We start from the raw sequence: 23818 nt of genomic DNA on the forward strand, positions 1-23818 counted from the left end.
CAGAATGGTCAGAAAGGAATCAGAAGCCTGAGGAGCTTGGTCTGAGGAAAGCCATAAATGAGTGCTCTCCTCATGCTTCTGGTTTGGTGTGGCCACAAGCCTGCCCTGGGAAGTGCATTTCAGGTTGGGTCAGGACTGGTGCTTGGTGAGCACTAAGGGCCAGAAGAGATCTCCTCAGCAGAAGGATATTCTGCTGCATTTTCTACAGCTTGAACTCAACTATTTGGCTTGATCAAAGCATCACCTTTTAATTGCTTTATGTTTCATTTCTGCAAGTAACTTGATGTTGTATTTCTGCTGCAAGTAACTGCTGCTTACTGGTTGCCCTTGTATTAATGACTGCAAGCTTTTAATGTGAGCTGTGACTGTATCCAGACCAGGTGTGTACCAGTGGCAGCCAGAGTGCAGGTTTGCTTCTTTCAGCTGTCCCACAGTCAGAACAAAGTGCCAGGAGTGAGCAGGGTTTCTTTTGGTGCTGTCCTGGGGTTTGTTATCAGGAATGATGCTACAGAGCAATATGTCATTGTCCAGTCAATGCCAAATTGATAGTGGCATTGGTGTAAGGGCTGCTGTGGCAATGGCAGCAGTCCCTCCTGTTCTCTGCATGGGCCTGTATTTTTGGCATATAACTGGCAGGTGTTGACAGTGTCCTCAGACCACCTTCAAGCAATATGAAATGTCATTTAGCTTTCTTAAATCTCTCTATAAAAAATAATTATATTACTCACAGTCTAGGTGCCTTTAAACATGTTTCTACCTGTACTGAGAGCTTCCTCATCTGTCACTAAGAGATTATGAACAATCTTTTGTATTCATAGCTCTGCCTTCTTTTGGTAAGGTTTTGTGTTTAGTTATAGCTCTTGTAATGGTTGGCTGAGCTGTACACAACTGACATGCCACTGGCTGTGCACTATAGTTTATCTCACTTCTGATGGATCCCCAGGGAAAAATTTCTGCACTCACCAAATATCTCCCAGGTTAGCATTTGATTTGTGTGTTACCTACATTGACTGAAAGCACACAGAGCTTTTTGACTGTCTAAAAGGCATGTTTTTTGTTCAAACACTGGTCTTCTAGTAGTGAGTCTAAAATTTTCTGTGACTATAGGCTGTGGTCAAAGCTGCTGTTTCTGCTCAAACACGCTGCTTGCTGGGGTCTGTTTGTGCCTGGCCCACATGCTAGAAGCTCCATGTCCTGCTGGTGTTTTAGGAATGCATTGCCCATGCACTCCTTAAGTGACTCACAGGTATTGTAATCAGGTTCTTTAATTAACTCCTTTGAGAATTAAATCTTTACCAGGTTTTTAACAGTGGCTTGGATACTTTTGCATAGGAATACTCTAAAGCAGCTGATTCAGAGAACAAAGTTAGGTAAGACATTTTTGAACTTAGTTCACTGCTTTAGGAAGATTTGTATTCATTCCTGCTCAGCTGGACAGCTGCTTCTGTTTGACTCTGGTTGGCCATGATTCCTCTATGCACCTAGGAATGTTCTTTCTAATCAATATGGTTTGATGTAGCTTTAGTCTTGTATTGCCAGTTCTTTCCACAGCTGCTCACAAGATTAAGTCACCCTTGACTAATCAGGTGGCTTTCTATGGTGAAATGACTGGATCTGGGAATGAGGGGTGAGCAAGAGATGATGTTTCCTTTGACTTTAGCAAGACTTTTGGCACCGCCCCTCATAAAACTCTTGTAAGCATGGCAGGATATTAGGGATTGGGTGGAAGGGTAGATGGACAACTAGAAGATGGGTGAAATGCTGGCTGGATGACTGGGATCAGAGGGCAGTGGTTCATGGGTTGCACTTTCAGACCCCTGCAGTTCTCTACTTGTTGCTGGGGTGTGTCCTATTCTACATCATCGATGGCCTGGAGGAGGCAATGCAATGCACCCTCATCAAACTTGCAGATGATTAATGCTTGAGGTCAGGCATGCTTTTCCCAGGTAGGCTGGAGGAATGGATAAACAGGAACCCCATAAAATTCATCAGGAGCAAATGCCAAGCCCTGCCCTGGGCACCAGGATAAGCTGGGACTGTTGGGGAATTGCTCTGTGGAAAGGGCTGTGGTAGGCAGTGAGCCGGGCATGTGTGTGCCCCAGACCAGCACCTGCAGTGCTCTTCCAACAGAACCTCTGCCTGTGCAGTGTTTAGCTGAGGTAAATTAGCCAATATCTGCTGTTAAGTTCTGTGTCATTCCCCCATGATTCGAGTTCTCTCTAGCAGTAGCATGATTTACCCTGTGCCTCTGAGCAGTAAGCACAGCCATGCTCACTGTGTAGTTTTAAAAGAAAATTAGGGATTTTTTAAAATTATGTGACCTGGGTGTCAGGATGTTTTTATTACCTTTCCAGCCTCTCAAGACCTCACAAGGTCTGCCCTGTGTTCTTTAAGACTGGCTGTTAGAGCCTGTGTTGCCCCTACATCTCTGTGATGTGACAAAGAACACAGCATATGGGAAGGACAATCAGGAGGAGGAGGAAGCCCTGCATGGGTAACTTGCCACTAGTGAAAGCAGCAGGTGGGAAATGGGGTATTTCACATCTGCTGGCGCTGAGAAGTGGTTGGATGGCACATTGATAGGGACTGATGCCAGGCATTTGGTATCTACTGCCAATTTCCAGAGGAAGGCCAGCAATACTGCATGTGGTGAGGGGAATCAAGCTCAAGGGCTTTTGGTCTGTGGTTGGACCCAAAAGCATCTCTATTTCCAGCTTATTCCTTGGAAATATCATGAGGGCAGTGCTGCAACTAATCCCCCTTTTGAAGTTTTTTTTTTTTTTCCATAAATCAAATAATGTCTCGAAAAATAAATTTTTCTTAAGTGAGAAACTTTCGGTCTGGCAGTCCTAATGTTGAAGCACATTTATTCCTCTGGCATTGCAAAGAGCTCTTGCGGTGAGCGGGAGCTTTGTTTGCAGGCTGGGTTTGCGAGGCAGGGAGCAGGGACTGTAGCACATTTCTCCGAGTTCTGCATCCACTTGAGGGCACCACAGCACTGCCGGCAGCAGGGATTTTGTTAACTGCGTGCGGGACTGTACCCTGCACTATAAAGGAATCCTTCGGGGGAAAAAAAAACCCTGCATAATTTATTTAAAACCACCACCACATTGTAAGAATGTGTATTTCTGCTCTGTTTGACCTCCCCCGGATTGTGGGCGCTCTGCCCCAGCACACGAGACCCTCTTGTGGTGCACCAGCCCTTTTCCTGCCAAGAGGGACATGTGCTTGTGGTGAACTGACTCAAATGGAGGAAAAACAAGGACTCATTTAGTTCTTAGCTCTGGTGGGATACCGGCTTTTCTGGGAGAGCCAGGGCAGTGACAACTCATTTATTTGAGAAGGGCCTGTGAGCCAAAGGCAGATACAGTGCTCAGCATGGGGAGTGGGCTGGGCAGGCAGCCCTCTGCACCCTCCCTCCAACAGGCAAAGCCACTGCTACCACTGAGATGCTGAACCTCTTCTTCCTTTTTCCATCCATGTCTGCATCCCATGCTTTCTCTCCCTTCCAGCACGGCTTTACTCAGGCTCTGACCTTTGCATCCCCAACCAGCCTAATGTTTGTTACTGCCCTCTGCAGCATCCCCTGCAGGCACGGCACAGTCCAGGCTTGGGTGCAGCTGCGTTCCCTCAGCCAAGGGAGTTCTTTTGGCAATAAGGTCACCTTTGTGTGGCTGAGGAGGGCCCCCCAGAATGCTCCTAGAGAAACAGAGGCTGAACAAGCCCCAGAACAAGAATGGCCGAGGTTCACCCTGCATCCCCTCAGAGGTGCAGCCCCTTGGCTTGGCTGCCTGAAGGGGAGCAATGCTGGCACTGGCTGAGGGATGGTTACTCGCTGATTTTAGAGGGAGGTTTCTGAATTTTCATAGAATTATTAAAGTTGGAAAAGACGTATAAGATGATCAGACTCCCAGCTGGTAACCCAGCAGTGTGAGGTCCACCACTAAGCCATGTCCCTAAATGCCACCTCTGCAGGCCTGTTAAACACTTCCAGGAATGGTGATTCCATCACTTGCCTAGGCAACTGATTCTAATGTCTGACCACCCTTTCACTGAAGCAATTTTCCCCTAAACTAGCTCCTCAGCACAACTTAAATGCATTTCCTTTCATCCTGTCACTTGTTATATGGGATGAGAGACTGATCCCCACCTGGCTACAACCTCCTTTCAGGAACCTGTAGAGCTGTAGGCTGATAAAAGGCGTCCTCCAGCCCTCCTTGTCTTCAGGCTAAATGCCCCCAGTTCCCTCAGCTGCTCATTATCAGACTTGTCCTTCAGCCCCTTCACCAGTTTGTTGCTGTTCTCTGGACACATGCCAGCCCCCCAGTGTCTCTCTTGTGGTGAGGGGCCCTGAACTGGACACAGCACTTGAGATGTGTCCTCACCAGGGCCCAGTACAGAGGAAAAGTCACTGCCCTGGTCCTGCTGGCCACACCATTTCTGCTACATTCCAGAATGCCATTGGCCTTCTTGGCCAGCTGGATACAGCTGGCTCATGTTCATCTGCTGTCAACGAGCACCATCAGGTCCTTTTCCTCTGGGCAGCTTTCCAGGCACTCTTCCTCCAGCCTGTAGTGCTGCAGGGGGTTGTTGTCACCCAAATGCAGGACCTGGCACTTGGCTTTCCTGAATCTTACAGATAGCTTTGACCTGTTGATCCAGCCTGTCCAGATCCCTCTGTAGAGCCCTTTTGGCAGAGAGGCTTGACTGAGGATGTGACTAAACCACAAAGTGGTCTGTTCCTGCTAGGGCCAATTGCTAACAGGTCAGGAGTCCTTCACAGCACTGTAAAGAGCTGCCTGGTGAAACCTCCTGAGGGGTACTTGGAATTTAAGCTTATTACCTGAGAGGAATAAAAAGGAGGAGGTGTGTGCTGCTCTGGCAAGTGTTGCAGGCCTTGGAGTTGTGCCCCAAAAGTGTTTCTGTTTGCATTTCAGAGGCTGGGCCACTGCAGTCTTGTCAGCACATGAATGGGCTCCCAAATGCATAAAGCTTCAGTAGGAGAGATCTGTCCTACAATGCCAGAAAGAATAAGAATTTATTTAATCTGGGGCTCAGCCCAGGAGTCCAAATGGCCCTGGCTGGCACGGTGCCAGGCAAATAGATAGGAAAAATGGGTTTGAGTCTCAAATCTACCACCAGGTTGTGTGAAAAACTGTGTCCTCTCTGAGCTTCAGCAGCTGCACACTGCACTTCATTATGTTCACATTCAATGACCTAAAATGTAGGGGTGACATTGCTGTCTAGATTTGTTATTTATGGCCTCATTGAGAACCTTATCTTTCTCAGTGAGTCATCTCTTTCAGAACTCCTCTGCAACAGATGAAATTTCACCCGATAAAAAGACTTTGGGCAGGCTGGTGTTGGTCTAAAGGGTGGGAAAAATGAATGCCTCTTGCCCCTGGGTCAGCTGCTTCCTTTCCAACTATTATCTCTCTTTTAGCTTTGTTGAATGAGGTTGGTGATCAGGCTGTGAGATTTGGGACCGCCAGTCAATCTGCTGAGCTTGTGCCAGCCGGGAGTGAGGTGCAGCCTGCACTCCCCACAGAGGCTGCAAATCAAACAACTGCTGATTTTAATGAACTGTTTGAAGAAAAAACATTGGTATCCTGGGTTTCTACAGTGAGAACCCAGAAGTCTCCCTGTTGCAGAGCTGTGTGAGGGTCTCCCACTGTCCCAGCCAGCCCATGCACTGGGACTGTCTCTTGCTTCTTGAATCAAAGCGTGGTCTGAAAGCCCAGGGGTCAACTCCACAAGTTGTTTTATCTCTTCCCTCTGTCAGACCAGCTAACCAATGAATTTTCTGGAAAGAAAACAGAGCTGTGTGCTGTGGACATTGACTCCAGCAATGTTTCCATCACCCTTTTTATGCAGTTTGATGTAGGTGTCAGAGAGAATGGCTCCTGTACACTGGCATCCAAGAGATCATTATTTAACACTCATCTCTTTGATTGATCTCAGTGATCTAACTGTGCCTCTGCACAGTTCAAAAGGGCACTGAGAATTAGGCTTTACTATACTTTTGTGGTATATTTCTACTACCTTTGGAGGCCCTGGGCTCTTCTCCAGTTGTCTGTGAACTCTACTCTCCCTTTGAGGTGCTGAGTAGTTCAGTTCTACTTTTAAGTCTTCAGTTCCATTCTCTTCCTGTCCAATTGCTCCATCCATGCCACAAAGAGTATCTGCATGCAAATCCCTCTGGCTCCTGGCTTTCTTTAATATAAATCCATTGGCTTGGCAGCTTCTATTACCTTTACACCTGCCTGGTTCAACCCCAGGCAGAGGCCAAGCCCCAAGCAGCCACTTGCTCATTCCCCCACCTGCAGGATAAGGGAGACAATTGGAAGGGTAAAAGGTATAAAACTCGTGGGTTGAGATAAATACAGTTTAATGGGGAAAGTAAAAGCTACTCAGACAAGCAAAGCAAAGCAAGGAATTAATTCAGTGCTTCCATGGGCAGGCAGGTGTTCAGCAGTCTCCAGGAGAGAAGGGCCCCCTCATACCTGGTGGTGACTTGGGAAGACAAACACCATCACTACAAACATCCCCCCTGCCCCTTTCTCCTCCCCATCTTGTACACTGAGTATGAACTCACATGGTCCTGAGTGTCCCTTTGATCCATTGGGGCCACCTGTCCCAGCTCCTCCAAACCTGCTGGGCTCCCCCAGTCTCCTCCCCAGCATGGCAGTACAAGAGTGAAAAGGGCTTGGCTCTGTGTAAGCCCTGCTCAGCAATAACAGAAACACCTCTGTATCATCAACCCTGCATTCAGCACAAGTCCAAAACACAGCCCCCTACAAGGCACTTGGGAAAAGCCAACTCCACCCCAGCCAAACCCAGCACAGCCCCTCATCTTCTCCAGGGCATGTTTCTCATTCAAGTTCTTGCTTTACCACAGGTGGTCCCCCTGGCCACTGTCTCTGCTGCAGTGAGATACAGATTTCATCTCTGTGTCCAAGGAGAGGCCATTGCAAGCCTGTTCTGTGTTTCTAGTTCTAATCCTGTACTAATGATTCAAACTGCCTGGAATATCTACATGCAGTGGAACACAGGGATGAAGGTGCAAAGGACTCTGTTAATAAATTTAAGTGAGGTTACACAGTTTACCTTTTTTCCTACCCTATATCTCCTGTGAAGATAAATGGGGAAATTAGTGTTAGAGTTATGTAACACTGGAGAGAAGTGCCTGTTGGTGTTTAAATACGTGTAGGTGTAAATGATTTCTTTTTTTAAAACCAACTTTTATGTCTGCTAAGTGAACACTAAAGCACTGGTTTCACAGTGTAAAGTAAAGGCAAAGCAGTCCAACTTGAGAGTCAGTGTTGAATAATACTCACTGCACTGTGGCATCACAGGGTAAATATGGTCATGTTAGACCAGAGATTAACGTTTTCCATTAATTTTACTTTTTCCATAAACAAGACAGGACTGTGTTATTTTTTTGCCTTTAAAGTAGCATATTAACAAGCACATGTTGCTGCTGGATCCCAATTAAAGGTTAACTGCAGTCAGCTGTTATATGGATGGCTTATCAGTTGTTTTCTATCTGTGAAGTCAACCTGAATATGATTCTCTGTCCTTGGATTTTGCAATTACATCTGGGTGGTTTGGCTTACCTTTAAGATGGTTAGTGTGAAAATAAGTAACATACTCATGGAGGTGATAGTCAGATCAAAAGTCACTGGGTTCTTGCAGAGAATTACCAGGTGTGTGGTCATCATCCTGTTTGTAGCTAATCTAGCTGTGCATTTAAGGACTCAAAAGTCTACCTGGATTTGTCCAATTTTTTCCTATTTTTCCAGAAAACAGGAAATAGGGAGTTGGAAATAGGGTGGCAGAGCAAAGCTTCATGATACTCTACAGACAGGGAAGTATTTTCCTCTCAGCACTGCTCTTATTATGTCTACTATCATAAATAGTACCTGCTGCATGATACAGATACACGAGGCCATATCCCAGCAACTGTCTTAGAAATAATGATGTTTGTGTGTCAGGTTTAATCCACCTTCCTTCTTTCACATTTAGAAATCTTCTGGGCTTTGAGAGCAATAAGCAAGGATGCACCTGTAATTTGCTGGAGCTTGTTTACTTCTTGTCTTAATTTGTTTTGTGATGAATCCAAAGAAGGTCAAGGTCCAGTTGTTTTACCTGCTCAAACATCCAGTGACAAACAAGCAAACAAAACAGAAGGCAGGAAAAAAAAGGTTAGAAGAAAACATTTGTTTATGAAGCAAATTAATGCCCATTTTGATGTGTCATCATATATCATTGTTTCTTTTAGCAGTTTTAGACCACAGTATCAGTTGTGTTCAGCTAAGGCACATCCAAACCCAACCACTTGTGTGGCTTCATGTGGACATCAGTGATAGCAATGCTTATTTGAAGCAAAGAAATTATTTTGGTGTTGGAAAAGAAAATTAAAGGGGGGAAAAAAATCTTCCCACCTTCCTCTATTTTCTCCTCTTTGAGATTAACACTTCCATAGTAAGCTCTTGGCTCAGGCAGTGAAGTGCTAATTTCTTAATAAACAATAACAGGGAAAACAAATAACCAGTAGTAATAATTTTTCCCCAATAATTTTATTTGCTTGCCAGTTTTCTTCCTTAGTTCTTCGCTTCTTCTGAATGCCTTCATCTGTTGAGATTTCTGTGTCATGATTTAACATGTAACAAAATGCACCAAGGCCTCACACTTAATCTCACCCTTATCCTTATCAAAATGTTCATTTTTCAGAAGGTTTGATATTCCAGAGACTTCTTTCTCTCCTGCTATAATTATTTAATGGACTTTCTATCATCTACTGTTTTTTTTTCTGTTATCTTGCTGCCTAAAATGACATTTTGGGTCAAGATGTGTGTTTTCTGAGGCTGTATTAACAGTCTGCTAATCCTGTGGTCTCACTGAAACACAAAGTCAAACAGAAGGTGAGGAAGGCCAGCTAATAAAACAACTCTGCTTGCTTTTTTTTCAGACCATATTACTTGCTGTGGACACATGAATTGGGACTGGGAGTGGTTCTTCCAAAAATAAATATTTTTAGCTGTTCTGCATGCTCTTTTTAAATACATTCTATATTATTTGTTTTAACTTTAGAAGTTTTTCAAGTGATGTCTTGTTTTGACATTGCAAACAAAACCAGAATTACTTTTCCCTCTATGTGTTTTGACTTCATTTTTGCCCCAGGTTTTTGGGATTTAAAGGTGACACCCGTAGTCACAATAAACCAGATATCCCATGTCCATAGTTACTCAAGAGAAAACGTGTGAAATTTAAATTTTCACAGGTTTGTTTTCTACTGGGTGTTCCATTCCAACATTTGTTCTGAAAAACAAATCTGTTCTTGGTCACAGTTTATAGTTTATTAATAAAGTGATGTTAGCATGACAGCAGAGCAAAGGTGAGTGCTGCCCTTTCCAAACTATGCTTGCAGAAGTGTGAGGGACTGGGCAGCAGCATGGAGCTCTGAAGGGGTGGCCTCCTGCCACAGGATGGGCCCTGTTGGGCCAGCTCAGTACAGCTTGTCCCAAAAGCCTCTCCAAACACTGGGCTGGGGACTGGGCTGAGGTCCCCTCCAAAGTCCTGTCCCCACAACATGTGTGGCTGCTGCCAGCTCCAGTCTCAAATGAGATCAATGATGAGCTGTGTCATTTGTTCACACTTATGAAATTGTGTGACACATGATGGGCAAGGTACTTGGTGTGGGTTCAGAGGAGGAGTTCTAGCATGAAACATTTATATAATGGGATTTGGGCATTTCCCAGATCAGTTCTGCTTCATGCTGAGCTGAGAACTTGGTAAATCCTGGCCCACTATGGGAATAGCTGTAAACTGGGCATGGAGAAATCCTTCTGCCCTGTCCAAAAGAGAAATTCATCTCTGCAACAGATGGCATCAAGTACTGACTTAGTGGAAGGAAATTCTAGGGCCCTTCCTGCTTGAAAGAACCAGAAGCATATGAGGCAGGAGGAGGGAGGAAAAGGGGAGAGGTCTGGGTCAGAAGGATCTGCACTGTTGGATCTGAGCTATAAAGGGAAACAGGTCCTGGGAGTATAAATGCTTTGGTCTATCTGAATTTGGATGTGACCTCTCACAAGGTTATCACAGAGCTCTCACCATCTTGTCACAGGAACTGGGGAGGGTGAAGGGACTGTTGAGCCCACTGCAGACACGTGCTTCTCTTGGTCTTTTGTTTCTTTTAATGAATTCAACAAGCTTTGCAGTTAAACTGATCTGACTCATGGTTTTCAAACCCTGCATTTCTGAGCAGAATTTCAATGCACAATGGCAAGACTCTAAGGTCCCACCTTCAAGGTGGGAGATTTAGGTATCAGACACACTCCTGAGGACAAAACTCCCCCTGCATACGTTTCCCCAGGTAGCTAAGGGAGAAAAAGGTATGTCTGCTTTGTTTCAAAGGCTGGTTTGAGAGGTGACAATGGATGCACCTCTGAAGGAAAAATACCTTCCAGTAGCCACTGTGAGCTAGGAGCAGTCACTGGCATGTAGCATGACAAAATCATACTGGAACTGTGTGGGTCCCAAAGGAGAATGTTGCACACTTGATTTCTTACCCAGTTTTATAATGTGTTTGAAATCAGTACATTGCATACATTTCAGTTTCCACTGCTCTAATGATCTGATGATTTCCTGAAACACTTTAATGGAGTTTCCACTGACCTTAGAATAATAGTGTTTTTTAAAAAAGTGGTTAAGTGCAGATTTTTATGAGACAAATGGAGCCAGACTTCTCTTTCAAAAATATGATTTTTGCAAATGTGCATGGTTCTAAAAATCTCAGAGCTGTTTTTCAGAGTGACAGAAATAACATAAATGCCAGAGTAAGCAGCAGTTGATCTTGCAACACTAAAGTTTCAGTACTAAGTCATTAACTAAATACAGAAACAGGTCCAGAAGAAGGTCTGAATATCTTTCAAGCTGCCCCTGAGGAGCATGGAAGTGCCTGTGTCTTGTGGCCACCTTTGACTCAGCAATTCACATCTTTATACAACTATTTGCATTTATCCTGTCATGATCTGTTCTTATTAAATGTGCTCAGATTGATCTTTCCCTCCTTTCCCTCCCTTCTATTTTTAACCTGTACTATTTAACATTTTCCATTTTCAGAATCTTCTACTCTCTCAGCAGCTTAGTTATTTCTACAGAGAGACTGTGGCTATCCTTCTCTGGGTTTCAGCATTTAAAATCCATTTCCTTAGCCTTAATCTCACATAACTGTTAGCTCAAAACCATACATGCTCTCTGGAAAGGTTTTCAATCTTTTTTCTTTACCCCTGTTGGACTCCATGGTTCTCAGAAGGCTGTCTCACTCCCCAAGGTACCTTGACAGCTGAGCCTCTAACATGGAGATAGGAAAAGAAATTCATTTACAATTTACAGTATGACTCAACATCTTTTCTTTCTACCCAGTTTTGTCAGACCAACCTGTTTCTAAAGAAATAATTGCCTGAAGGCAGGCAGACTCGTGCCTTTCAGTACTGCCGGTCAGGTAAAGGTTTGACAGATTAAGTATCCATTGTTTGTAATACCAGAGAATTTTCTGGTTTTAAGTATTCTGAGCTCTTAGAAAATCCAGATTTTGAGACAGAACTGCATTGTTCCTTTTCCCCAGTCTGAGTAGACAGATATTTATATTAGTAGAGAAGTTATCCTATGGCAAACAGCAAGGGAAGTTTGGGCACGTTAATTTTGTCACAGGGGAAATTCAATACATTAGTCCTATGTTTCTCACAGAAGATGTCTTCTGATCTGTTTGTCCCCTATATATTTCAAAATAAAATGAAAGAGTTTGGGATTCAGTTTCTTGGGCCTTGCTAATCTGATCATATGTGAAATGCATAAAGCCAAATCTGAAGGTGTACACCACATATCTAATCTGCCATCTAACCTTCACTTGCCAATCTATGGTATTTACAGAGTGCTGATCACTAAATTAGGCATTTATCTTCAATGACACAAGACAGACTAAACTTTGATATGATAGTGGGCTCCATATTACATTAAATTTTATCATCTACACCACTCTTCTCAGCTGAAGGAGGAGTTCCTTTTCAGTGCCACTCTGGAGATGGCATTGCTATCCAGGAACATTTTCTAACTGTGCTTTGCATCATTTTTCACTTGCTGAGCAATAAGTGGTACATCTATCTGTATTTAAAATGACAGGTGGTGCCTGTCCCAGTGCTGATAGGGGTGACTGTACAAACACCATCTCCTCAGTGGGGGAGCTGGGAAAAATGGCACAAACTTGTACAAGGTCACTTCTGGTATATTTTAGAATCTCTACATCCTGAGCTGTGCCCTTACAAAATATTGACAATTTACCCTTGTGAAAAATTTAGTATGAAGAAAGCAAACAATTGGTGTTGGGCAGCTTAAAAGCTATTCATGTCTCCAGATTCGTGTCCATTTCCAAACATGACTTTAACCAATCCCTTACCTGTCACCTGTCCCAGAAGCAGCACACCTGCTATGGTGGGCAAAGTGCTGAAGAAGGCTCTGACCCATGTTACTGTGAGGCAGGTTAGAGCCATTAAAAAATTGTGAAAGAGTTTACTTATCCAGCTGGGTTTGTTTGTTTTGCTTGTTTGTTTGTTGTTTTGCTTGTTTGTTTCTTTTCTGTCTTAAACAACATGAAGAGACATTTTGGGTTTATTTATGCATATGTATTCAAAGAAATCTATTGCTTCTTTAGATTTATAAGAAGCTGAAGAATTAAGATATATGTTCCTGTGTCATCCCATCTTCTGCCTGAGGAGAACTGCTGAGCTGTTATTTACTTTCTGTGCTAATATTTTAGTCTCATATTTGTTATAGCTCCAGAAGGCACATGTTTGCATTCACATTTGCAACAGCTGAGATATAACCAGGCAGTATAATAACTCTAACAAAATGTCCTTGGTTTAAAATGAAGATAAACTCTGCCCCTACTTCAGCTAGTGAGCAGCACCTGCCAAAAAGTCACTTTAAATGCTACTCAAGGTTTCTTGAAACAAAGAACAGGAGTACCTGAGTTAAATATAATGCCTTGGATATGTTTTTAGAGAGGGGGCTCCTCAGAAGTCCTGTTTTACATCAAGGTTTGAGGCATAAGTTCAGAGACACTTGCCTTCTATGTAACTCAGTCACCAGAGGCAAATTTAAAACAGGCCTAGTTTCAGTGTTAGAAAACATTTCACGGCAGGGCAGCTGCCTCTCTATTAGTTTGCTAATTTATTCAAATGGCTATCATCAAAAAGATGCTGATTTTATCAGACACAACCAACAAATGCATTTTAAGCACATGCTTACCCTCAATAACTTGAGCTTCAAGGTAGGCTAAGCATGTTTAAATTAACTGGATTTGTTATTCATGTAGATTTATTTCAGATATTAGGGTCAAATCCTACTTTATGATGGCATTCTCATAAGGTAAAGACATTGTTTCAGAACTTGTTTAAAAGATGAGCAGGTTTCAATGTGGACCTGGTATTTCCCAGTATCTGCCTAGCCAAAGCTGGCAGTCTGAATGGTAGCTTTTAGTTTCTCTAGCTGAGAAATGAATGCCTTTATAGCTCAAGAAAGATGGAGGAAATGGAACCCTTCTAGAAAGATAATGGTTTTATTGCTGTTTCCTTTTCTTAAGGCTGTTAGAGAGGTCAGCTGTCCTCAAAAGTGCCAGTGACACGGAATTCACCCAACCTCTCCCAGAAAACACATTGTATAAAACTCCTAGAGATTCCTGTTCTGTAGTCATATGGATGTTTATAGGCCAATTAAATGTTTTCAAGTGAGACCAGAGTGATAAGAGGTCACTGAATCAAGGAAAATGTGCACATATCAAGCTGGTGTGACGCCAGAGAGGCTGCTGTCAGTTTCCTGGGAAGGCATTTCCTTCTTAAAGCCCATATGAAATAATAGCAGAAGATTCTTCTCCTCCAGAAATGCATCTGCCTCCAATTTTACCTTTTAGGAAAGTAGGAGAGCTCACATCAATGCTTGGTAATAACACAGTTACTATATATATGGTGTACATATGTACAGTCCAACATTTATGTGCTTGTATATATGGACACTCTACTATAAGGACAGTGTCAGATCTTCTTTCTCTTAATAGTTAAATTATTATAGTCTTTCAAACGACTCACAGCATTGAGTGAACTATTCTGAAGAGCAGTGCCTTCAAATTTTGAGAATAACAATGTCTGCTGATGGTACAAAATTATTTGGAGGAAGACAGGACTTTCAGAAGAATTGCAGAAAGGCTTTATGAAAATCATCAGCTAGGTGTCAAATGATGATGAAGTATATGTGTGTATGCATATATGGCAAAAGATGCACATAAACCACTCCTGACTCTACTGATGAATTTAAGAGACTCTGAACTGATGACCATCATTCAGGAATAAAACCTGGGGGCTGTGACTGTTCCACAGCAACAACAGCTCATTGTTCAGAAGTGACTTCTGAGAAAGACAAAACAGAGAACTTCATCCTGTCTCTGTATAAATCCATGCTTTCCTAAGGCCTGGATATTGTGTCCTATCCTGATACTTCATGTACATCCCTCTAAAGAATATCTTAGAAAAGCTGTAGGGCTAGGAAAGATTCAAATAAGGTTAACAAGATGAACAAAGGCCTTGTGTCACTCTAAAGAAAGAAGCTACAACTCTTTAGTTTGGACAAAAGGAATCTTACAGAGATTTATAAGTAGACCAAGTAATAGACAGGATGAATAAGGATTGATTGATTGATTCCCCTTTTTCCTCCACAGCAAAAGAGCAAGAAGGCACCAGATACTGTAAATGTAATGTTTGATCAAGTTTTGTCTCACTTACAAGCATCCACAGAGAATTCCTTGACATAGGCTGATGTGGATGTTCTTGTGGCTTTAGAAGCAGACTGCATAGGAACAAAGGTTAGAAATTAATTGAAAGTTATTAAATGAATATATAATAAAGTGATTCTGGCTCAGGATTTCCTTAAGATGCAAATTATTCAAGACAAGAAAAATAGTCATGAGAAGAGTGGTATGTATCATACACTCTTCCTGAAAGATTCATGTTTGGCTACTGCCAAGGTAAGAATAAATTTGTCATGTAAGCTCCTCTACTATCTGACAAGTCTCTTCAGACTTCCAAGTATTCCATTAAGTGATTTAATGCTATGGACTATGAGCCAAAAATAATACGTCTTATATGTTTGGAGCCAATGAGATATTTATTATTTTAATTCCCAGCAATTTTAATGCTCAGCAATGGGGTGAATATACATAGAATGGCTTGGGTTGGAAGGGACCTTAAAGATATCTAGCTCCAACCCCTCTGCCATGGGCAGGGACACCTTCCACTGACCAGGTTGCTCAAAGCCCTTCTAACCTGGCCTTGAACACTCCCAGTGATGGGCAATCCACAGCTTCTCTGAGCAGCCTGTGCCAGTGCCTCACAAGTGGCTCACAGTAAAGAATTCCTTCCATATATCTAATCTAAACCAACTCTCTCTCAGTTCTTTTAATTTTGTGTGTGAACTTAGGACACATTGCATTGTTGTCCAAAAGGCAACACTTGTGCTGGAGAAGCAATTCTGATGGTTTCAGAGAGAATGTGGGGGCAGTGAGTATTTGTGGGCATGGGTGTCTCCTAGGTTGAAAAAGTATATAAATGCAAAAAACAAAAGATAACACTGATGTGATTGTGTCTCATTGTCCTCAAGCCAGCATGCTAGAGACAGCTAAAATAGATAGAAATCCATGGGGATTTATCATATCACAAAATTGGGTTTTCTATTTTGTTCTTCCTTAACATTTGAAAGTATGAATCATTGCTACTGCAGCATGCTTCATATCTAGGTGCATGTGGCTGCAACCATTCTATAGGTAAGATTTAGAAAGAAAAATTAACTATTTATTAACTATAATACTATTTATAAGTATAGAGCTGAATTTGGCTGCTGGTCTTCTACCTTTGAGAAAATTGGGTCACACAGGCAGTCAGTTTTGGATCAGGATGACCAGGATCAGTTTCACCTGCAATTCAGTATTGACTCATAATTCTAAGTAATCATTTTCTCAGGAAATCTGATAATGTATAATGCATTCTAGGCAGTCATACTGGTGCAGTGACCTTTACTCTTATTTTTGGTAAACAGTCATACAATTATTATATAATTATATATATCTATTTATATATACATACTGGGAAATTCTGATAGAAAGAAATATAATTTGCTTCTGCCTCTTAGCTCTATACACAAACAAAGGAAATAAATGATGACAAATAGAAATGGTATCCAATACCATACGTTGCTGACATCAGAACTCTGCATATGACTGATGGAGACCTCAGAAGGAAAAAAGTAGGAAAAGAGCCAATTTAACCTGAAGGAGAGTTTTCATAAGCACAGTTAATAGGAGCTGTGAAATAGTGGCATGTACCAGAGAGGGAAATGGTTAACCATGAGATGTTGCTCTTGGAGCACAGGAGCTGGGCTGCTCAGAGCTCTGCTGCCTAGATTACTGAAACACCACCACACTCACCAGCAGTTAGGAGACAGAACTTCTTTTCACAAGCAAACACTCTGCAAGAATGATTTTAGCAAGCTCAGTATGTCTTTCTAGTACAGCCATTAGCCAATCAATATCATTCATGCTGAACCTCAGATGGCAATGCCCCTGTAACTGGAGTTCATTCCATTCAACCTCAGCCCAGCTTGAATTTTACATCAGGAATAAGAGGGAGGGGCCTTTCTGGGGACTTTCTGGGGACTTCCCTATTGCTGTGCCATTTAACTTACAAAGCTCTTTGATACCCCAGCAATGGACAGCAACAGGGAGCTGTTGAATGAATGGAGAGGTGGACAAGCAAATACCACCAGGTATTCAGCGCTGTGTGTGCCCTGAACCTCCACAGCAGTTAGCAGTCACTGCACCTCAGCAGCACTACACTCCTAAATTTCTCAACTTTGGAGCAGACATCTCTTACTCCACTTTTTGCCTCCTCAGAAGGGGAAAATTTTGCAACATAAATATCATGAAGAGGTAAAGAATGTACTTAAAATAGACCAGCATGGAAAAAACCCAAACCTGGAGTAGTAAAAGACAAATTTGCAGTTAGGCATCTGATGGTGGGGGGGGGAGGGCCTTTGCACACCAAAGGCTTGGAGATCTGGCAGATAGAGACCTTCACGCTGTTGTTTTTAATGCCCAGTTCTTGCTGAGACATGCTAAGAGCCCAGATGGTAGGAATGCATAAACATCATGTGAAAAAATTTTCACATGAAAATGTACCTTTTCCCCTGTATAAGAGCAAGCAAGAGAGTAGAGTGTGAAGTAACAAAAACTTGAAGTACCAATGTCTTCTTATTAAGGCTAAGTTGCTTTCATTCCTGCTACCTCGTGTTCCCTGCTGTTGGCTGAAGAGTCCTGACAATTCAATCATTCAGCTCTTGTGCTGCTACAAAAGTTCCCATATACACTAGTATGAATTGCCATTTTTGTTTCATCAATTTCTATGAGGAAAATTTAATTACACAGCCTGTCTGGGAGAAATATTCTGAAGGAGGAAGCTGTACTGGATGTCTTGTGTTGTTTTGTTCTACATCAATGCCCAGGTGCCCAGGCTGCTCAGGGAAGTGGTAGAGTCACCATTCCTGGAGGCACTTAAAAGCATGTAAATGTGGCACTTGAGGACATGGATTAGTGGTGGACTTGGCAGTGTTGGGTTAATGGCTGGACTTGATGATCTGAAAGGTCTATTCCAACTTAATCAATTCTATGACTTAAGCCTTCACATTCTGTGGTTGAAATTACCATTTGTGAAATGCAAGAGAGAACACTGTCATGCACTCCCAACAGCTGACGTTCTCTGAGGTTTCTCTCAAATCTCACAGAAACCTGAGGTAATTCTGAAACACAGGATTTCCATCTCCAGGACTGTCCCCAGGACTGGCCATGCCACCCTGGGCTACAGCAGCCCAGGGACGCCAGCAGCCTCAGCCACGCCCCATTCAAAACACACTGGTGCAAGTAAAGTTCAAGGTAACCTTATGGATCAGGGTCATATCGCTTTCCAACACCTGCCCAGGTCTATATAAGCACACAATGCCTCCCTGTGTGGCAGAAGGGCCCTCCCCTGCTGCTGACGCACAGCTCCAGACATGCTGCTTCCTGCCACAGGGAGCTCTGGCTGCATGGCCACCAAGATCCCTGCTGAGAAATGTGGGAAATGTCAGTGTGGGACACTCCATTCTAAAAGCATCCTGTACCAGATCCTTAACAAAGAGCAAGGAAGTGAGACCAAGTGGCACCAGCAGCATTGCAGCCCCCACTGCTCTGCAAGAAGGAAATGCTGCCCTTGTTTGGACAGAAGAGTTGTCCTGAGAACACCAGAAGCCACATGCAGAAGAGCTTCTGAAGTGCTGTTGAAGACTTCAACTTTCATTAGAAACTTACCTTCTTTTTATCACATGCCTTGGGAGGATCAGTTTGTCCTCATACAACAAAACTGGGCCCCTCTTTTTGTCCTGGGCATGGCACAAGAAGGAGTGGATTTTGACCTGAGAGAGGTTCCAGCCACCAGTTTATTGAAAAAAATCCTCCTCAATCAGTCTTCAACAGCTATGAATGAACTGGGCAGCTCATCAGCAGGGGCATCTTTCACAGAAGTTCAGAAGATGAAGAATTTATTGTGGAAATTCTGGGACCTGGACATAAGTGCAAAAGAATACGCCTATCTTAAAGGAATTATTCTTTTTAATTCTGGTAAGTCCTCCCAGAAATTACACAAATTATTATGTGCCTAGAAAGATATCTGACATTTTTGATTTGCATAGAGAAAATGTTTTGTTTTACTCATTTCTATGAATATAGTTAAATGTTCTCAAAAACCTGTATTCCCTGATTTAACACTTTTTCTGCCTGATGTGGTTTATTTTGGTTCCTTGGACATGTGCAGTATGTCACCCACTGTAAGTCAAAACAACCTCTATCTGACAAATTGTAAGTCATAAAGAATTGTGTAACTTCAATGACTTCCAGCTCAAAGGTAACACAGCAGCCTCACCCTCACGTCACAGCAAGGGAGAGAGGGTACATGGGCACATGACCTGAGCTTTAGAGGTATTTTAGCAAAGGCTTCTTCAGTAACAAGAACACTGGAGAAAATAACCATCTGATTTTCATCAGTGAGGCAAAAGGATGATATGTTGAGTTTACACAGCTTTTTTGTATATTTATATAATTTAGTATCTCTACTTTCAAAGCCTGGGACACCAAACTAAGACTTCTGATTGCATCCTCTCACTTCTGATGCCAAGTTCAGGCTCCTTAGGAAGGAAGGTTTGCCTCAGTCAGCACCATGGAGTGCATGAGTCATTAAAAGCTGAGCTCTAAGTCCACCAAAGTAAATGGAAAGACTTACTGACTCCAGCCTGCTCTGGCTCAGATGCCCAGCTCCTTCCACAGCAATCACTGCTGCTGGCTGCACTGTCAGCAGTGTGCTGTACTTGGGGCAGCACCAAAAGGATACTTGAATGCCTCAGTTATTCCATTATAATTCTCATGGTGGATGGTTTATAGGCTGCTCAAAGGCTGTGTGACTTTATAGTTGCTTCCAATGGGATTCAAATTCTGATTCTTGAGGTGTAATGTCATCCAGATGCTTGGTATTGCCTTGAGTGTCTGTGCTGCAGCAGCAGAGCAGAAGAGTTCATTTCAGTGCAAGCTTTTTTCACAATAAAATCAGGCAAAAAGAAACCACTGTTTTTATCCAGGGGGATGATAAGAGGAGAAAGGCCTCATCTGCAGCTTACACAGTTTAACTAGCTGGCATTTTTATTGTCTCTGTGGGTAAAATGCAATATTCACTTAAGGAGAAACAGCAGTAGCAGGGTTATGTTCTGGATTTGTGCCTCCTAAAGGCCTGCTGCTTCCCCAGGGTGCTGTATGAGAGAGCCAGCAGCCCTCAATGCTGTCTGCAGGCACATTCCACAGTTTCAGGAATGACACTCAGCTCTTAGCTGGGATGACCTTATTTCCTGGAATATTTCTCCATGAGCTGCAGAAGGCAGCCTGGAGAACATCAGTTAAGCTTAGATTCAGTTAAGCCTCCATATGAAACAGAGTCACCATCTAAGTCTGAGCTGAAACAGATACTCAGGGCTTATACACAGCCCAAAGCACCCTTTGCTGAAAACAAACCTGTACAGCTCTTGTTTCACAACTACTACTTTTAATAGTTTTTCAACACCTTCCACCAAACTCAGAAAATGTTTTCTACATATTTGCAACACATTTTCAAACTTTTCAAGTTTTGGCTTGATGTTTGGCAAAATGCTACTATTTTTGCAGGCCTCAGTTCTAAAAGGCTTTCAGGCTTTCACCAGCAGTGACTAACTCTCTTTTGGATTATGAAGTACCTCATTACCACCCTTAATGTTTTATTTCTGTTGGGACCACCAAAACTGACTGAAGCAATGGGGAAGGGCCAGGACCAGAGCGGTCCAGAGCTGGGTCATGAGCTGGAGTTCCACAGGACATCCAGGGATGCAGCTGTAGCAGCCATCACTTGGATAAGAAGCATGACAACTATGTAAAGCTTTGCTTGTACCCTGAGGGATCTCTTGTGGCACAGACATTGTGCTTACTATGATTAGAAAAATCCCTTTGGCAAGAGGGTGGCAGGCAGCACGATGGAGCCTAGGTCCTCCTACAAGAATCATAGAATGCTTTGGGTTGGAAGGGACCCTAAAGATCTTCTAATCCAACCCCTCTGCCATTGGAAAGGACACCTTCCACTAGGCCAGGTTCCTCCAAGCCCCATCCAGCCTGGCCTTCTGGCCAGTCCCTGAGGCTGTGGCATTCACATCTCTGAGCAAGCTGCTCCAATATCTCACCACTCTGACAGTAAAGGATTTCTGCCTACACATCTGGCCTAAGCCTACCTACCTTCTTTCAGTTCAAGGCCATTTCCCCTTCTCCTATCATTACAGGCCCCTGTAAAAAGTCCCTGTCCAGCTTTCTTGTAAAGCCCCTTTAGGCACTGGAAGGCTGCTCATAGGTCTTTCCAAAGCCTTTTCTTCTCCAGGCTGAACAACCCCAACTCTGTCATCCTGTGTTCATAGGAGAGGTGCACCAGCCCTCTGATCATCTTCAGGGCCCTCCTCTGGAGTCATTCCAGCAGGTCCATGTCCTTCTTATGCTGAGAGACCCAGAGCTGGAAATAACAACAGAATCTGTGCAGCACCTCTGTGTGGGAGGCTCTGGCTGGGTTACTGATTGACCACCTCTGGGCCAGCAAGAGCCTGCTAAGAAGAAATTGTGCACCAGCCCCTGAGGGTAAACCAGCCCCTTGCATCAACAGAATCCAGACTCTCCAGAACATATTGGCATCCCCACTCTTCCCAGGGGAGCTTTGGCTGGGTGGCTTTGGAGCTGTCTCAGTATCTGTGGGTGAAGGGTCCAGCTGCAAGGCCTTCTCTACTTGGAACCAGGCAATAAGTCAAAGGAAGGAGCAGGTAGGACTGTTCTGCCACACAGGAACAGCACAGAGTGAGGTGTTTTTGTGTTTTTGACAATTGTCAAAAACACAAAACATTTTTGTGTTTTTGACAATTGTCTGAAGAGCAATTGGGACTGCACAGTGAAGAGATGGGAACAGTGAAAAGCAGTGCTGTTATTATATCAGTGCCATATATATACATATTTATGTACATATATATATTCAAAAATTCCATCGAGGCTGTGACAGGGCTTCTGTTAAAAAAAAGGATACTCTTAAGAGGTTTACAGTACAGCTGGAAACATGTGTTTGACTGAATATTATTACAACATATCTCAGAACAAGAAGTGTCTCATAATGTGTAAATTAAAACCAGTATTTGGTTACATAGAAAAGAAGACCAAATGGGGAAATTAAGCATATTTTAAGAGATATAAACTATTGCAACTTCATCCCGAATCCACAAAATCCTGACAATTTCCTTTCCATGAAAAATCTAACATTTGGAATCATCCTCACAGCTTGCAGCTGCTGGTAATCCTGGGGGAGATGATGACTTTTGAAAACACTTAATTTCTGGCTAGCCTGGTTGCAGGTTTGGCTGAGGCTTCTCCTCTGGCGGTGGTGTCTAGGAACAAGAGAGTTGCTGAAGGCTGACAACAGTCAGCCAGTTACAGACTGAAGGAAACCCAGCCAGGTTGGTTTTGCCCTGGTACAAGGCACTAGGCAAGAATGCTGAACGTCCCACACTGAAGTGAATGATACTGTGTGAAACACACCTGGTGTGAGCTATTCAGATTCTATTCCAGGGAGGTATGGGGTCAGTCACTGTAAAAGTTGCCAAATAGTGTGTTCTACCCTCTGTCCAGACTGCAACAATTCTAGGAGAGAAAAGATATCCTTAGAGAGTCAGGACAGGAGGCAACAGGTTGCTGAGAGCTACATGACAAGGCACTCCCTTCAGAGGCAAAGGATGAACACAGGGTGTCCTTAGCACTGAGTTCTGGCACCCACAAACACCCTCAGTGAGCCAGCAGGTCACATGCTATGGGAGATACCTGATTGAGGCTCATGACCGTGACTTCATAGGGCAAAGGCCTCTCCTTCAGACGCTCCTCTTGCTGAGGCACTCCTCTTGCTCTTTTTAGACTGTAAATGAAAATACCTAGATAGTGTAGTGAACCACAGTGCCCCAGCTTACACTAGTAAGCAGAGGCAACAATAGGAAGGAGATGGGGCTGGGTGTACTGGAAACCTACATCTTCAGGCCACGAGCCTGCTCACTGCTCCAAACCATCCTCTCCATCTCCTGCTGTTACCTAGGTAGGATGGATTAGAGCTGGAATATTTTCACCTGCCCAGACTACTATCTTAGCATCATTTGGTGGGTAGACAGCACTACAGAACTCCTTCTCCATCTGTACTGAGTCAAAATTACCTGCTGTTACCATTTCAAAGTTGGATTTTAATGTAATGGGCTAGATTCCAATGTGATTACAATGCTGCCCAATGATCATTCAAATTATTGAGCTACACATACCTTCTTTTTCAAAAAAGTATGTTTAAGAAGTGTTTATTTTTTTCTATGGAGAAAGTAGTCCTATAAGCCAGAAATCCAGACACCCATCATTACAAAAGACACAGAACAGAAATGTTTACTCGGGATTTGTTATTTTACTTTTTGTTTTGACAGAATGTTGTGTCCTGAAATGTCTCCCTTACGTACAATTACTGCAGCAGGAAGCTCAGAAAGCCCTGATGGAATTTATCTCAACAATGCTCCATGGAAGCCTCAGCAGGTTTGCTTCTATTCTTCAGCTAATCACATCTCTTCGAGACATTGATGCAGCTGCTATTGAAGAGCTCTTCTTCAGGCCCATCCTAGGAGAGGCCACCCTAAATGTACTACTTCTAGAAACCCTATATAACAAACCAGACTGGCTTTGAAAACAAGTGACATCTGAGCAATAAAATATTTCATTTTGAAGAGATGAGAGAATATTATGAGCTAAATAAACACATTTCAAGCAAATCATTGATGAATATTTGTAAGCTATATATGCTTCAACGATGAAGTAATTTTGTAACATTTTATAATTAAAAGCAGAGAAAATTAAGCATTTCATGATGCTGTGTGCTTTAAAAACCCCTTAGTCTAAGTATTTAAAGATTGTCTAGGAGTACCAGCATACTTTCCAGTTGTGCTAGGTTCAACTGTATTATTTCTAGTGAGCTTTTTTCCAGCTGTTTATGCTTTTGGCTTTAAGGAACAGGGGCAATGGTAAATTTTATTCAGTTGAAGATAGATGCATAAAAGGCTGGTCAAT

At 43.0% G+C, this 23818-nt stretch overlaps 1 protein-coding gene across 1 annotated transcript; it reads left to right on the plus strand.

Moving 5' to 3' along the window:
• Window positions 1-18150: 18150 nt before the first annotated feature.
• LOC129119038 (nuclear receptor subfamily 0 group B member 2-like) lies at window positions 18151-23438 on the plus strand. Its single transcript, XM_054630764.2, has 2 exons — window positions 18151-18754; window positions 23185-23438. Exons 1-2 carry the CDS (start codon window positions 18151-18153, stop codon window positions 23436-23438), a joined length of 858 nt encoding a protein of 285 aa, XP_054486739.2.
• Window positions 23439-23818: the final 380 nt, after the last annotated feature.

The sequence above is a fragment of the Agelaius phoeniceus genome, chromosome 3 (assembly GCF_051311805.1).
Source record: "Agelaius phoeniceus isolate bAgePho1 chromosome 3, bAgePho1.hap1, whole genome shotgun sequence".
Classification (NCBI taxonomy): Eukaryota; Metazoa; Chordata; class Aves; order Passeriformes; family Icteridae; genus Agelaius; species Agelaius phoeniceus.

Bases quoted from the DNA above. Each gene is read 5' to 3' on its own strand.
- LOC129119038 (XM_054630764.2), top strand. From the start codon at position 18,151: ATGCTGCTTCCTGCCACAGGGAGCTCTGGCTGCATGGCCACCAAGATC. The intron at 18,755-23,184 runs GTAAGTCCTCCC...TTGTTTTGACAG, and splicing joins AATTATTCTTTTTAATTCTG to AATGTTGTGTCCTGAAATGT.